Here is a 16,241-nt window from a genome sequence, read left to right as displayed (position 1 = left end):
CACGAAATAAAAAAAAAACCCCGTAAATATTAAAACACAAATCTTTAACTTGCATAGTAAAGTAATTGTATTTTTTCATTTGCTATACAGCCAGATAATACGACAAATAGCTAACCTTAAACACCCAGTCGTTCATAAAAGTCGAAGGCGGTATAGTACTATAGTAATAGAGCTAGTGCAGAATCACTGAACCGGAATTGATAGCTTGAAAGCATTTAGCGCGGGGCCCTTGAAAGTACGGGGCCCGTAGCTACGTGCAGCATTCGTGTGCATGAATGTACGTATGTGTTGGTAGATGTATAGATACCTATGAGATAGACTCTGTCGGTACATGTATGTGCTAACAGGCAAGCAAGAGACAGACGACTTGCAAGGCAAGGATATTTATGGACTTGATGGTCGACAGAAACCAACTAAAAATGCAATTGTTAAAAGAGATGTACGAGAGACAAAGAGAGCTAGAAACCACACAAAATAAATCGAAATCTCCATTCTCAAACGAACATTGGGAAGTTCTCATCCCCTGAGTTAATTCCAGATGGTGATGGGCCAGTGGTCGGAATTCTAAACGCCCACAATTTGGGACCAGTCTCTCTATCAGGCAGCACCTGTTGATCTCCCACCAAAATGTGCATAGTCTCACATGGTGGTGCTTACAGTATTTTACAAACCCTGAAGGAGTGATTGGCGTAAGACAGCACTACCTAGAACTTGAACGGACAACCTTATTGATGGGCACCCTGATAAACGATCAGCCCGACACAGTGGTGAACGCCTGCCATTGCAACACTTTGGAGGTGAGGGTTGGTGGTTCATGTAGTGTTTTGTGAAACTCTCAACTCGACTAAGCTATGAGTAATGGATATCTGTGAAAAAGAGCTTTATAGGTCATCGGATTCCTCCAGTATAAATATTCTGATCACCAGAAGGTGGTAGAGCAAGTGTAATACATCCATCTGTGCAGAGCTTTCAATTTTATCCCTTTAGAGTTGTTGGATTTCTCTTCGTTCTCCAGTTTTAATTAACACGCCAAAAACTAAATAATGGAACTGGCCAAGCATTCCAGTGTAGGGCCCTCCTGCAAAAATAAAAAAGTGCATGATAATGACTACCAACTTAACTAAATACCAGTTGCAATAATAGGATTTTTCCCCTTTTTTCTGGCAACAAAACTGAAACCTTTTTACAAGGATTAATGTCTGCATTAACCACAATACCTGCAGTCAAAATGCAAACAAAAAACATACTATGATAATATATGCATTGTCCTTGAAACTGATTGGTCCACACCAAGGGACGGCTTTCTTTTGAGCCTCGACCCAATTGGTGCTCAACCACATGACGCCAGAAGGCGTACAGCTCAATAACAATACACTATCAAAGTAATGAGGGCTCGGGGTGAGCATCTACATAATTAGACCTCCTTTGCCAGTACCAAAATGTAATAACAGGGGTTTTCCCCTTTTTTCTGGCAACAAAACTGAAACCTTTTTACAAGGATTCATGTCTGCATTAACCACAATACCTGCAGTTTTGTTGCCAGAAAAAGGGGAAAAACCCAATTATTACATTTTGGTACTGGCAAAGGAGGTCTAATGATGATGGATGAGATAAATACCAGTTGCTCTTTGTTTTTTTCGGTAAAGTCACATAGGTAAAATAAAAATAAAATAAATGAAAACGACTAAATTAAAGCACGACGTTTCGGAGGCAACACAAGCTTCCGTCTTCAGGTGGAACAGTCACAGCAAAATCAGCTGTGTCAAGTGAACAGCTCTGGGACACACGGGTTTATATACAGATTAAGGGGGGGGGGGAGGAGTCAGGAAGGGACGTGGGTGGGGAGGGGGGGGGCTAAGTTAAGCCGCCTTTTGTTATTCTGTAGGGGGTTCAGGGGGAGGCAGTGGTACACTAGCACGTAAAACCACCTTTTGTTATTCTGTAGGGGGTTCAGGGGGAGAGCGATGGCGCGCTGCACGGGGGCGAGTACAATCACTGGTATAAACGTAAAAGGCTGTATAATTATAAGCCAGCTAAGGTTTGACTTGGTTGATGAACCATTTCCTAGACCACATAAATTCCAGACACCCATCCATCAAATTCACCATGGAAGTGGAGAAAGATGGCAAGCTGCCATTCTTGGATGTTCTGTTTGAGAGGAGGACTGATGGCTCTTTGGGACATTCTGTTTACAGGAAGTGCACCCACACAGATTCATACTTGAAGCCTGATTCCCACCACCACCCGGCTCAAAATAATTATCTCATCAAAACATAATACCATAGGGCTCATTGCATTTCTGACCAACACCACCTGGCCAGTGAATTAAAACATGTACATCAGGCCCTCAAGATGAACGGATACTCTGACCGTACCATCCGCCAAGCTGTTTCTCCCTCCATACAGAAACAACCACTTGATACTCCGATCAAAACCATCACACTCAAAACCAGTACACTAGCACGTAAAACCACCTTTTGTTATTCTGTAGGGGGTTCAGGGGGAGAGCGATGACGCGCTGCACGGGGGCGAGTACAACCACTGGTATAAACGTAAATGGCTGTATAATTATAAGCCAGCTAAGGTTTGACTTGGTTGATGACATCTTTCCAAAAGTTGCTCAATTTAAAACCATCCTCTCGGTTGATGTTGTGTCTATGTTTGTATATTTGGATGGCTTCATGGACAAATCTTTGGTAATAACCGGGAGGTTTGCAGAGAACTTTGGTATCAGAGAAAACAATGTCATGAGAACCAACTGTGTTGAAACAATGATCAGCCACGGCTGAAGAATTCGTTCTGCCGTGTTTCAAATCTGATTTGTGCTCGCGAATTCGGTCAGAAATATGTCGTTTCGTCTCCCCGATATAGCAGTCACCACAGATACAACTCAATTTGTAAACACCGGGGTACTGTAAGTCAGGAATGACATCCTTTACGGATGGGATCAGATCACGGATTTTGTGTACTGTATTGAACCGGATCTGGATCTTGTGTTTGTTTAGAATTTTGGAAATCTTTTTGGTCATGCCTGCTATGTAAGGCAGTGTGATGGTTTTGATCGGAGTATCAAGTGGTTGTTTCTGTATGGAGGGAGAAACAGCTTGGCGGATGGTACGGTCAGAGTATCCGTTCATCTTGAGGGCCTGATGTACATGTTTTAATTCACTGGCCAGGTGGTGTTGGTCAGAAATGCAATGAGCCCTATGGTATTATGTTTTGATGAGATAATTATTTTGAGCCGGGTGGTGGTGGGAATCAGGCTTCAAGTATGAATCTGTGTGGGTGCACTTCCTGTAAACAGAATGTCCCAAAGAGCCATCAGTCCTCCTCTCAAACAGAACATCCAAGAATGGCAGCTTGCCATCTTTCTCCACTTCCATGGTGAATTTGATGGATGGGTGTCTGGAATTTATGTGGTCTAGGAAATGGTTCATCAACCAAGTCAAACCTTAGCTGGCTTATAATTATACAGCCTTTTACGTTTATACCAGTGATTGTACTCGCCCCCGTGCAGCGCGCCATCGCTCTCCCCCTGAACCCCCTACAGAATAACAAAAGGTGGTTTTACGTGCTAGTGTACCACTGCCTCCCCCTGAACCCCCTACAGAATAACAAAAGGCGGCTTAACTTAGCCCCCCCCCTCCCCACCCACGTCCCTTCCTGACTCCTCCCCCCCCCCCTTAACCTGTATATAAACCCGAGTGTCCCAGAGCTGTTCACTTGACACAGTTGATTTTGCTGTGACTGTTCCACCTGAAGGCGGAAGCTTGTGTTGCCTCCGAAACGTCGTGATTTAATTTAGTTGTTTTCATTTATTTTATTTTTATTTTACCTACGTGACTTTACCGAAAAAACCAAAGAGCATGAATCTTTGCAGTCACGAAAGCTTCAAATCCAGAATAAATACCAGTTGTCAGAAGAAGAAAAACTATTACAGGGAACGTGCAGGTATATTACTTGGCCAAAACAAATGACAACCAAAACAATGAGTATCTTTCAGCCCAATATGTGACGTGAAAGGTTTAGTAAGTGGTCTTAAGGGGCAATTCTGAGATGGAAATACCCTGACAGATCTCTATGGGATAGAGGTCTGTGCCACTTATGCAAGCATACGTTCATTACCGCCAAAGGTTAAGCTGGCCCGTGAATGTGCACGTTGGTAAATCCGTCTTGAATTTGCGGCATGCTGGACAAGTTAATAAATGTCTTGGCCACTCCGCTGGGCAACATAAACTTCTCAATTCAATATGCCGTAAATCCGTATGAACACCGGGCATTTCATAACAAAATTGTTTTAAAATCCCCGTCGATGGTTTGATTGTAATTAATATTGCACGCCAGATTATTGATGAGGAAAGGTTTATTGATGTTCCGCCAATCTCATTTACACTTGACTAATTAGCAAGAAAAACCTGGGTTCCTTAAAATTACAAAATCCGTGGCTGTTCAAAGCACCTCTTGACACCTTCCTTTGGTGTCGCTTAAAAACAACTTGGGCATGAGCGAGCGCAATGGGCAAAAGTTGAAGCAAACAACTGTTCAATGTTTTGATTTGAAGCTTTCGTGACTGCAGGGATTGATATTCTTGGTTCTTTCGGTAAAGTCACGTAGAAGGGAAACAATAAAATAACAAAAAATATATTTTTTATTATTTTTGTTCAAAGCACCTCTTCACTTATTTTTATTATTTTATATATTTTTATTATTTTATTGTTTCCCTTCTACGTGACTTTATCAAAAGAACCAAGAATATAACTGTTCAATGGTCTCTTTTTGAGGTGTAACTTTTTCCCCAAAAAAGGAAACTGCCCAAAAATGAAACTGTCAAGGGACTCGCACACCCAGACACCTGAGGTGGTATATCTCACACGTCAGGGAATGGCGGTGTTGAGAAACGTTCATGCGATAGCTAGAATTTAACCACCGTGGCCATTCAGTGGCCCAGCTGCACTGAGCTCAATGTGCGGTTGGTTAAATCAGGTTATGTAACTTTTGCGACAATGTTGCTCTCTGACCCCCGTATGAATGTTTTTTTTCACGAAGGTAAAACACTTCGCAAAGCCCAAGGCTATATGTATTCATGTACTGTATGTTAAAACTTCTTTCGCACCGTACGTAGCCAAACCGTGCCAATCCGAGGTGCGGACAACAAAAGAGCTATCAATACTTTGTGATTTCGTGAGCACCGGTCTTGTGTTGTTATTCAGTATACTTTAATCAAAGTGCAGATTTATTCCGATAAAAAAAGTGTCCTTGTCAGTTGTACACTGATATTCTATATATAAAAGGGAAATTTGTGAATATGTGTGTCTGTTCGAAATGTTTAGCATACTTCCCGAGATGCAACAAACTTGAAATTTGGCATGTGGGTAGCTTCCAGACTGTACACAATGCAAAAAGTATAAAAATAGACTTTTGTATTTTCGGGGGCAGGGGGGGGCGCAATAATGGATATATTTTGCACGGCAAGTAAGCGGTGACGTCACATCTGTGATGTCACCCGCATGCGGAAGCGTCACGCAGTGTGCCTGCTGACATCACGCATTCCCCCCCCCCACCCCACCCTCCGCGTAGGCCGTGTATTAATCCAAGACAAGAATCTAAATCTCGGGCGAAGCCGGGTAGTCAAGCTAGTTACGTATATATCAAAGTTTAACATCCACATCTGAGTGCCGGCCTTCACAAAGAACGAGCTCTTTATTTGCTCGCTCGTGGCAGTTTTAACGAATGGCGCGGATACTCGCAACACCGCGTCGCGGCAAATGCTTTTCCCTTCACGCAATTCGTAATGGGAACACCGTAAAAAAAGAAAAGTACCCCGCCTGTAAATACGTGGAGAAATAGCGAACGCCTCTGTAGAGAACTTAAACATTTGAGTCTGGCATTGGTAACAGGGGTGGGGCTATTTTTTCCCCCCGCCAATTTGGAGAGTTGTCGTCAGCTGATGCTTTGTGGGCGTTCCCCTTTTTTCACTCCCTTAAATTCAGCAATCTTTGGAAGAACGTCAATCAACCAGGTAGGGTGTTGACTGTTATGTTAGCCGACTCATCTGCGTTGTGTTGCATTATAATTCTAAGTTTACAAGGTTTGTTTTCTCTTTCATTTATACCTGATGCTGATTGCTTGTGTTGCAATCGAAACGTCGTATGCTGTTATTTAATTTATTATTTTCTCTTTCTACGTTACTTTACCGAAAGAAGCAAAGAGTAATTTCTGCAGTCACGAAAGCTCCAAATCAAGTCTGCATGATTTAGTAAGGTGCCGAATAGGAAAATAGCCCGCACCTTTTTATAACTGCGTTTGGGCAAATTTCGATTTAAAGCTTTCGTGACTGCAAGGATTCATCTTCTTTGGTTCTTTCGGTAAAGTCACGTATTTTTTTATTTTATTTTATTCTCATTCTACGTGACTTTACCGAAAGAACCAAAGAAGATGCGTTTGGGCAATTTATCATCGGTTGCAAAAGTAATTCGCGGCAGAGAAACATCGCCCTTTTGAAACTCCTACAATCAGCGGAGCATTACAAGGCGCATAAATCATCACGTGAACTCCAGTCAATGTCGCATGGGTTTTGGTTAGCCATCGAACAAAGACGACCAATGCATCGCGCGCTTTAAGATGCGCTTCTGCCACCGTCTGGAACGCTCTTCCTTCCGATGTTAGGAAGCCGCTGGATCTGCGCACTTTCAAATTTAGGTTGACAACTCATTTCTTTAAAACTGCTTTTATTGTGTTTAGTTTGTTATCCTTCCGCCGCACCTCCGATTAGCACGATTTACTACGTACGGTGGCACTAGAAGTTCAACATACAGTATGTCAAGAGATAAGTCATGGAAGATGCTACAGAACTATCTGTTAAGTTAGTGTAATATTCGCTCAACTCACGCAGCGCTAAATCATGTTCAATTACGTGGAAAACAAACCGCACATTTGATGTGGTGCTTTTATTTTCTTTGTGTGCAAAGTTGATGGTCAAGAGTCCATGCCCCGTAATCAGAACCTGGTGACTTCAAATCTTGGTTAGGGGTTTCATTAATCGACTTGAGCGTTGTGGGTGAGTCAATTGTTGTTGTCTTATCAATCGACTTGCCCGTGCCATCACAGAAAATGTATATTCCATTAAGTAGCTCAGAGCTGGTATTATGGAGATGAGCACCACCCAATGCTTGTGTGCGCAAGACATAACCACGTCCTTTTTGTTGTCTTTGGGACTGAGTTGCAATCAACAAAATCAACGCACGCGGAGAGGGGAAATGTAAACCCTCGCCCAACTCCCCAGATTTGAACTCAGGTGCTCAGTGGTCCCGGGTCAGTGCTCCGACACTGACATCATTTTCTTTTGGCCGCCCAATCTCACGGTCACAAAACGTATCTCATGAGACGCCAATACTTGAGTGCAAGAAGTGCAATGGATAAGAATGTTGTGCCGACAGCTCTGTTCGCTCACCTTCAGGCTATCTGCAGGTGACTGCCAATGTCGATCCAAAGTTGGGAATTTTTGGCTCATCTCATGAAACATCTCATGGTGCCTCTTTCTCGTGTGCATGATTTTCTGCAAAAAAAAAAGCCCAAAAGCCACGAACGAAGTTAAAGTATGTACGACCAAAACTCGCACGCACAAAGCGAAGCACAGTAGACGAGATTATTAGCGCTAATGACGGGGAGGACGGTCGCGGATAATTCAAAATCCAAAAATATAACCATTTTCCGTGGATCTCTATGCCAAAAACCGACGATCGACCGATCTATGCGCGTGTTCAGTGATAACACTTTCCTGCTCCCGCGCATAAGACTCTGCCCACTAAGTGGATAGCTGAGCCACGCCAATCAACATCAAACTCCACCCACTTTTGTCAAGATATGCAACTACTGTACTGTAGCGGCGATCAAGTGGATTTCGGTTTAAGTGCGTAATGAACATTTTTTTTAAAATAACAATGTATTACTGTTTTTAGATTAATAATTTGGGCTTTATAGAAAACCATGAGTTATTACATTATGTCAAAATCTCAGGTGCGTGGTTAATCCGCAAATCAGATACACCGCATGAGGATAATCAACAGTATGCTGTAGAAACAAAAACCACAACATAAGCAAAGTCAAGGTATGAGAATAGGTTTTCCCCTTTTCCCTGGCAACAAAACAGGTGTTAAGATGTTAAAACACCAAACTGAAACCTTTTACAGGGAATCATGTCTGCATTAACCACAATGCTTGTGGTCAGAATGCAAACAAAAAACATACTCTGATAGTATGATGCATTGTCTTTGAAACTGATTGGTTCACACCAGAGACAGCTTTCTTTCCAGCCTAGTCTCAAACATCTTAACACCTGTTTTGTTGCCAGAAAAAAGGGGGGGGGAAAGGGGCAAACCTATTCTCATATTTTGGTACTGGCAAAGGAAAAGTTAAGGTATATATATTAAAAATAAAACATGCACACAAGCACAATTCAAGTATATATAAAGAAATGCGTCTCACTCCTGCCTGTCAGCCGGTCACATTTGCTCAAAGCTCTTATATGGTGACAGAAGACAAGAGGACTCGTTCATGGTTTTTGCAGAATGCACGAAGCTGAGTGTTTTTTGTACAAGTTTCTGTGATGTTGGAAAAACCCGCAGCGACTTTTTCTTTTATTCGGATGGGGTTTCTCGTCATTTACAGACCTGACTTCTGGAGTGCAGCAACATAGAGAAACACTTAAATTCAGATGGGGGGACCTTGGGGGTCAGGTGTCAACTGTGCAACAGCTGTGGGATCTATTTGAGGGAAGTGATGGTGAGGTGCGATGGCATCAACGGCATTGGCCATGGCATGTCGTCCTTCACCTCGTCTTTCTTAAAGCCAAGGTATCAAGCGCTTTTGACACAACTCCCCTCTTCATGAGCGAACTTGGTAAATGTTTTACAACATATCTGTGTCCGACCGCTGAAGGAATTCACCCTTGAAGGACAGCGGAATGCTCATTAAAACTTTAGAATTGACAAATGCTTCATTCTGTGTGCGTTTGCACGGAAGCGACCTCTCTCTCTTTGCGTTAACCTACATGTGAGCAGAACGGCGTTTCTAAACCACACGCTTGAGCGGTGAGCAGCTGGCTTAAGCTTTATTTTGTGTAATTGTGCCCATAGTGTACGTTACAAGTTTCAAACAAATATTGTTCTTAATAAAGCAACATGCGTTCGAAGCCTTTTCCGCAATAGAGCTGCATACTATTCTGTTAAGCTGGCGCTAATAAAACTACTCAGAATGAGGACATTAGACTAATGAGCACAGTTTTGGGAAACAAAAAGTTACATCAATAACAGAAGCCAAAACCCTTAAGACGTGTAGCTTGTGTGGAGTGAGAGTGGAATATATATCAAGGGGTACAATGCACCGCTGCGCTAATGGCATGAACGCACGACCTTGGCATTTACAATTTTCCAAGGAGAGTATCAAAATGAATGGTTGTCTCTCAGTGTATCTGTACGTACGTAAGTGTACGTTGAACTTCTTCCGCCATACATAGGCGACCATGCTAATCGGAGTATGCGGGGGAAGGACAATGAACTATCTACGAGTTCTTCAAGTGGCTGATTTGTCTTCTGAGTGGAATATGACTTTTGGGCTCATAGAGGCGTGATTTCAAGTGATGCATTTGGACCTTTTTGCCAGTACCAAACATGATCTGATTGTCTTTGAAACTGATTGGCCTACACCAGAGACAGCCATCTTTAGGGCCTAGTCTCACCAGTGTCAGACCAGAGAACGCCAAAAGATGAACAGTACAAAGACAATGCACAGAGCATATTTGTTTGCATGTTCACCACAAGTACGTGTGGTCAACGCAGACTTGATTCCTTGCAAAATATTTCTATTTGGTGTTTGAACAACTTAACACAAACTGTTTTATTGCCAGAATGGGTAAAACATATTCTTATGTTTTTAAATAATGCATACAAGTTCTAATTTTCTCATTTTCCATACACATTAACACTCCGCTTCATTTCACAAGCCATGATGATGGTGATCGCATTGACACGTACACACCCAAGGAACACTACCTATTTGATGGCAACTCTCTCTGCCTGTAATTAATACAGGGACTTAATAATCTTGCTAATGCTGGATCAAAATACAGCCGCATACCTCAAGTGAATGTTAATCAGATGAAAAACAACCTGCGGAGTAAATGCAGTGAATGTTGTGGTGGGAAGTCCTGCAGAGGTCTGTGAACTGTATTTTTTTCTGAAGCTGTAAGGTGATAAGGTGGTTGCTGTGATGCTTGTGGGATTTAATGATGGGGGGGTGGGGGGGGGAAGTTACGTTGTTTTGCTGCTAAAAGAGAACTGGAGAAAATTCAAAAGAAGCTCAACAAAAAAAAAGATGAATAGGCTTCTGCACATCACTCAAGCTTATTCCAAGGAAGGTGGTTTAAACCCTCAAACGCGTGAATATCAAGGTTTCTAATTATCCATTTATTTTGACAGTATATCCAAGAGACTGGGCCAACGTGAGGAATTCACTGTTGACATTGGACACAGGAATGTTCTTTGCCATGATCACTGTGTCCATGACGAATATGCACGAATGTTGGCCCTGTTATTGCAAAGTGCTTCACAACCAGAATGAGCATGGGGGGCCATGATCCAGCAGTGGAAATTCCACATTGTCATGGCTGGGATCAGTCTCTCCTCGTATGGGCCAATGTTGACTTACCACACATTGTCATGCATTCTGTTGAGTCCCACGTCTGAGTTGATTCCCCACCAGGGTTTTAACTTGCAAACTTCCTGATTGTAAATCGAGCAGTGTGAGTGGAGAGCCCCCTAGTCAGATGATTGGCAGTGATTGTAGAGTTATTAAAAGGGACCAAAGTTGAGAGGTCAAGTGTTTCACCAACATAGAGAATGTTCAGTTAATCAATGATCACGTAGACACTTAACAATCTATGCTGTGTAAAACATTTTGTGAAAAAACTACAATAGCGCTTACCTGGAAATCTAGCTCAGAATATTTTGCTTTTCGTCTCTGAAATAAAATGGCAAAATGGCAAGTCACTTATTATACTCATTTTCTCTAATGAAATCAATAAGTTAAGAAAAATATAACAATTACTATCAAAAGTATGCTTTTTTTGTTTTAATCATTTTCAGGTGGTACATTAATGAATTCCAATTATAATTGCAGTCAGGGTATATTAAAGTGTAAGACCTGCACTTGTCAAAGGATATCATATTAAATATAAAGTATGTTTGGCACGCCTACGTTACAAATCACCTGGAATGCACCCGATCTCACCAGACCTCACAAGCTAAGCAGGATGGGCATGGAGAGTGCTTGGATGGGCGACCACCACCGCTGTGACTGCGGGGCTGTTTTCAGCAGAGGGCAATGCATAACTATCCAATGCTGTACTGTACTATTATGCAACGTCTATGCTCCCCGCCTTCATGAATCCTCAATGACCAAGCTTGGTGAAGTATGGTCAAATAACCCCCATATGGGTGGGGGGGGGAAGCCCTCATCCAGCAGTGGATTGATAAAATGTCTGCACATGGATGTACTGTAGTAAGGATTATTGGAGACGAGCCCTACACTTGTCTCTGCTCAAACGAGCAACGGGTGGAAATTCCACATTGCCATGGCATGAGCCAGTCTATCATTGAAACAACTGCTGTTCCAATATAGACAGCCATTATACATTATACTAAGACTGTCATTGGACATCAACGGGAGGAAAGTATGACCAACCCTACCCACATAGTACTAACAGATACATATAAAAGTCTGCCGATAATATTTATTGTTCAGGTTGCTGTACAGACAGAGAAGAAGTTCGCGTTAGACTAAGATGGCTAGAAACTGATTTCAAGTTAAGCCAATCGGAGGTTACCACTTTAGCAGGCAGCAAGAAAGGTGTGAATCCATAATTATGTTAATTTGTCTTTTTACGGTTGATTATGATAACCATAATCATAATAATAATTTCTCCAGGAAGGCCTCATTTAGTCTTAACATTTTCTCGGGATGTTTGGGCAATTCCATAAATGAGTGATTGGCTTAATATTGGAGGAAACTTAAGAGTAGCTGGAAATGCCTATGCACACAAAGGCACAATACTCAACTCATACATAGCCTTTGCTTGTCTATTTTTTCCATGCCAATCACCCTAACAACCGACACATGTAATGCTTTAAAAGGAAATATTTGGTATATGGAAAAATGCGATCCTCATCTGGCCCACGAGATATAATTCTAATAACGTCGTTTAATTAACTAGGAAAGCTTTATCGTGTCTCGAGTACATTTTTGGAAGGTCCTGCAGCATTTGCATGTTTGGCCAATGCAAGGAAACCAGAAAAAGCCCACGCATGTGAGGGAGGTAACATCTCTCGGCCAATTTACAGCCCAAACCTACAACACCCAATATTCCAGGTAGCCTCTCATCCAATGACTTAGCAATTACAGTCCCGCTTAGCTTCTGAGATCTGACAAGACTTGGTACGTTCAGTGTCATTTGGTCACACGTTGAAGCCACTTGTGCCTCCATTTGATAAACCATCTGTGGATCATCATCTGAAAACGAGACCCCTTCATTGCAATTGGGCAGCGCTTGATCAGGGCTGGGTCTAAGACCTACATCGAGCGAGTTGACCGAAGTGGTGGATCCCGACTCGCTGTTGAGCAGCTGCCGTATCACCCCCTTGTCAAACTCCGGCAGACTCGTTAAGGTGTTGGACGCGTTGTTTCCCCGCTGGCCGGGCTTGATCATCGTTCTCCGGGACTGCAGCCCCATCCGCGGCCCCGTGGACGCACCACCACCACCACCGCCGCCGCCCCCTCCCCGCGCACCGTACCCCAAGCCGCCCCCACCATCCGACTGCCGGCCGTCCAACGTGCCACCCTTGCCCTCCTTGAGGCTACTCTGCAGGACGATGTAGTCCTTCTCGAGAGCCCGCTCTTGCGCACGCAGCAGATCACTGTCCGTGCGGCTGAATCTGTCGCCGCCACCGCCGCCGCCGCCGCCGCCACCGCCACCACCGCCTCCAAACGGGAGGCCAAAATTGGCCCGGTGCCCATTTCCACCGCTGCCACCGCTTTCTTGCCCGAGCCTCACGCGCTCGCCGAACCCCCCGTAACCGCCGACCACCTGCTGCCCCGAGATCTGCGAGATGGGATCCTGAAATCCCACGACCCGAGCACCGCCATCCTGGTATCTCGAGGACGTCGCCGCCCCCGACGTCTGAAACCTTGGCATGGTGGCGCTGCTCTCTTGGAAGCGCTGGCCGTGGGGGCCGTGGTCCAGAGCGCCGCGGGCGTTCACGTGCTCGTGTACGTGAAGCATCTGACCGGCGGAGTCTTGGAAGCGCGGCAGTGTCGCTGCCGAATCCTGGAATCGCACGACTGAGGAGGATTCCTGGAATCGAGGCAGCGTGGACATGGTGCTCATGTGGATCTGCGTGACCGGGTGCATGGGGATTTCGTTTGCGGAGCTGCCTGGCAGACGCGTCTGGCCCAGGCAGGGCTGCATCTCCGTTTGCTCATTGTTGCCGCCGTCGTCCGGTGCGGAGGTGCGCGATAGGGTGCTCGCGACTGTGGAGGACCGAGAGGGTTTTATGTCTTTCTGATGTAACACTGGAATAAACGCAATGGAATAAAGGGCTGTTGGAAACATTCACGGTTATAATTCCACAGACAATATGCATTATACATGGGTAATTTTCTTTTTGGTTCATGTTGTTATTTTTTTGTTGTACTCTCACAGCACCCGAACGTTTTTTGCGCACGGTCAGCGCAGCCATTCTGGGTCTGTAATATGCAATAGCACAACTCAATTTGCTCTTGCTCTGCCACACATTGAAGTGAAATGTCTTGTTATTGAGCCACTCGCTATAACAATGGCACTGCTGCTGAATGTGCCATTACGTTCTATTTTTATACTCCTTGACTATAACCATGGCACTCACCTACAATCTAACCGGGAGCTATTCACAGTCTGCAAGATCTGCGGCATCTGTAGGTTTGATTTAAAGTTGCGGTCAATACACCGATTTTTTTCAATTATTATTTAGATCTGGTGGACTTTATAGCAATAAAATTACGTAAAAAAATAAGCACGCACACACACACACTAGTATGCAGAATAATGAGTGATTCGTTTTGAAAAATATAGAACTGGAACGAATAGAACCAGGCTAATGATAGGGCTCTTTAAAAAAAAAATAGGGCTCTTCAAAAAAACACATTTGTATTCCAGTCACAAAGCTTAAGCACGAAAAGACACCGATGGTTATATTATTGCAGTGAACTTATTACGTGAACTAAAATATTCAGTTTGATTTCCCACAGCACCATATGCATATCGTCCGTATTTTCATATAATCGGGTTATAATTCCAGAATTCAGCGATTCAAGGAAGTTTGACGATTCAGGGTTATAATTCGAATCAAGAATCGATTCTTATTTTTAACAATGCCGTGGGTGGGGGTACGTCCGGTGGCTACGCGGGGTAACGTCACCCGATTTCATACAATGTAGGACAAAGATCCCCTTTATAGCCTCAACATACTGTTGGAACAAGTCCTGTTAGCGAGCACCTATGAAGGCCAGCACCACACCCGGCCGCCTTTGTTTCCCCAGTGGCCATGTTTACACGCCGCACCAGATACTAATTTGAGGCTAAGTCAACCTAGAGGAGGCCCAATATCAGTTCAGATAATCGTCACAGGTGTTGGCCGTGAGCGGGAATAGAATTCTGGTTGTTGGGTTTGTAGCGCAGCACGCTAACCACTGCACTGACCCCTCATCCAACATATACACACACCTAAAACATACATTCTTACGCATGCAATTAGATGTATTTATCGTGAAGTTAAGAATGAACACTAGTCGATGATTCGGGACATTGTTACACCACTGGCATGTAGCCTACTCCAGGATATTCTATGCAATGCTAAGACACAAGCCACTTGATTGCATTAGGGTGGCTTCTCTGGCAACCGAGGTACAATATGTGATTCATAAAAAAAAAGTCAATTGTGAAAACATGACATTTTGAAAATGAAAAATATAATTTTCGCGCAGCTATTTTAAAAGAGAATCCCCACGCTGGACATAAATAGTCGATATATGCATACAAATGAAAGCCATTACTTAAAACGAGCAAAAACATTTAACTGCAATTATTTCACGCATACGCATATTGCTTGCACGGTATTGAAAACACTGAAAGAGTTAAACACAATTACTTTGCTTTAAATCGCCCGAGGCCATATTTGTTTACGATGATTTAATTACGGATATAGTTTTCATTTATCATTCTACGCGGGACGATGCAGCAAAGAGGCAAGAGGCAAAGAGTGTCACGATACCTGAGCGGCAAGCGAGATCAACGTCCTTTTCAAAGTCTGTCTGTAACAAATTTGCAACGGTAAAAATCAAAAACCAAACGTCCACGTAGAACTCAAAAGAGCGCTCGTTTCTCCGCAACAATTGCGAACGCGCGCGCGTGTGATCGCATTGCAAAGATGAAATTAAGTTAAATGGCCGTAAACATTTGTGGATGTGGAATAGCCTCCGAGTAAATGAGACGGCCTACGTGAAAATGCACAATACACACAGCATGTAAATCGAGTAATATTTCTGCATGCGCGCTTATGTAAATGTGTATGTGTAAATTATGTACATCGTTAGAGCGATCCATGTGGTGAACGCAAACAGAAAACAAACACTAATTCTTCCTGTGGACCAGCCACCTATTGAATTTATTTTAAGCATCATATTAAATTTAAAACACCCAGCACATCACGGGTGCCATATTGAACTGTAGGGGCAATTTTAACCTTCCTTTGTTTTACAATTGCGAGCATATATCAATTTGTGCAGAACATCAATTTTGCTACGCTGCAAGACACAAAACCATAAATTGCATTTTAAGAAAGCTTTAACATTGTTAAGATTATAATTATTTCTGTGGTTTGGGAAAATGGAATGGTACGTAAATCTTTTTTGGCCATATTTTTGTTTTGTTTGCTTTGCCGTGATGATAGAATACTGGGTCTCACCATTATTTGCGCATGGCCATTTTGGAAATAGCTGCAGGGCTCACTGGGCTCCAGTCGTCCTGTAATCCGAAATTTGATGGCGCTTTGCACCTGTAAAAACAGCCAATATGTAATATATGTGCTCCACAAAGTATCGGGATGGCTAAATAAATGCAATAGTTGGCCATTCTCCGTTTTTTAAATTTTATA

At 43.3% G+C, this 16,241-nt stretch overlaps 1 protein-coding gene across 1 annotated transcript in view; it reads right to left on the bottom strand.

The window, feature by feature from the left end:
* Window positions 1–16,241, bottom strand: part of ADGRB3 (adhesion G protein-coupled receptor B3) — a 174,946-nt gene that overhangs the window by 13,042 nt on the left and 145,663 nt on the right. The window contains exons 25-29 of the mRNA XM_032961547.2: window positions 16,053–16,142; window positions 15,360–15,399; window positions 12,629–13,623; window positions 10,981–11,016; window positions 7,451–7,555 (exon numbers count right to left, since the gene is read on the bottom strand). Of these exons, the coding sequence (XP_032817438.2) occupies window positions 7,451–7,555; window positions 10,981–11,016; window positions 12,629–13,623; window positions 15,360–15,399; window positions 16,053–16,142 (1,266 nt within the window). The remainder of the gene's footprint in view (window positions 1–7,450; window positions 7,556–10,980; window positions 11,017–12,628; window positions 13,624–15,359; window positions 15,400–16,052; window positions 16,143–16,241) is intronic.

This window comes from Petromyzon marinus, chromosome 27 (assembly GCF_048934315.1).
Source record: "Petromyzon marinus isolate PM22_M1 ecotype Great Lakes invasive population chromosome 27, UKy_Petmar_22M1.pri1.0, whole genome shotgun sequence".
In the NCBI taxonomy this organism is placed as follows: domain Eukaryota; kingdom Metazoa; phylum Chordata; class Hyperoartia; order Petromyzontiformes; family Petromyzontidae; genus Petromyzon; species Petromyzon marinus.
Note: the sequence above shows the minus strand (reverse complement) of the source record. Positions and strands in the feature narration are given on the sequence as shown.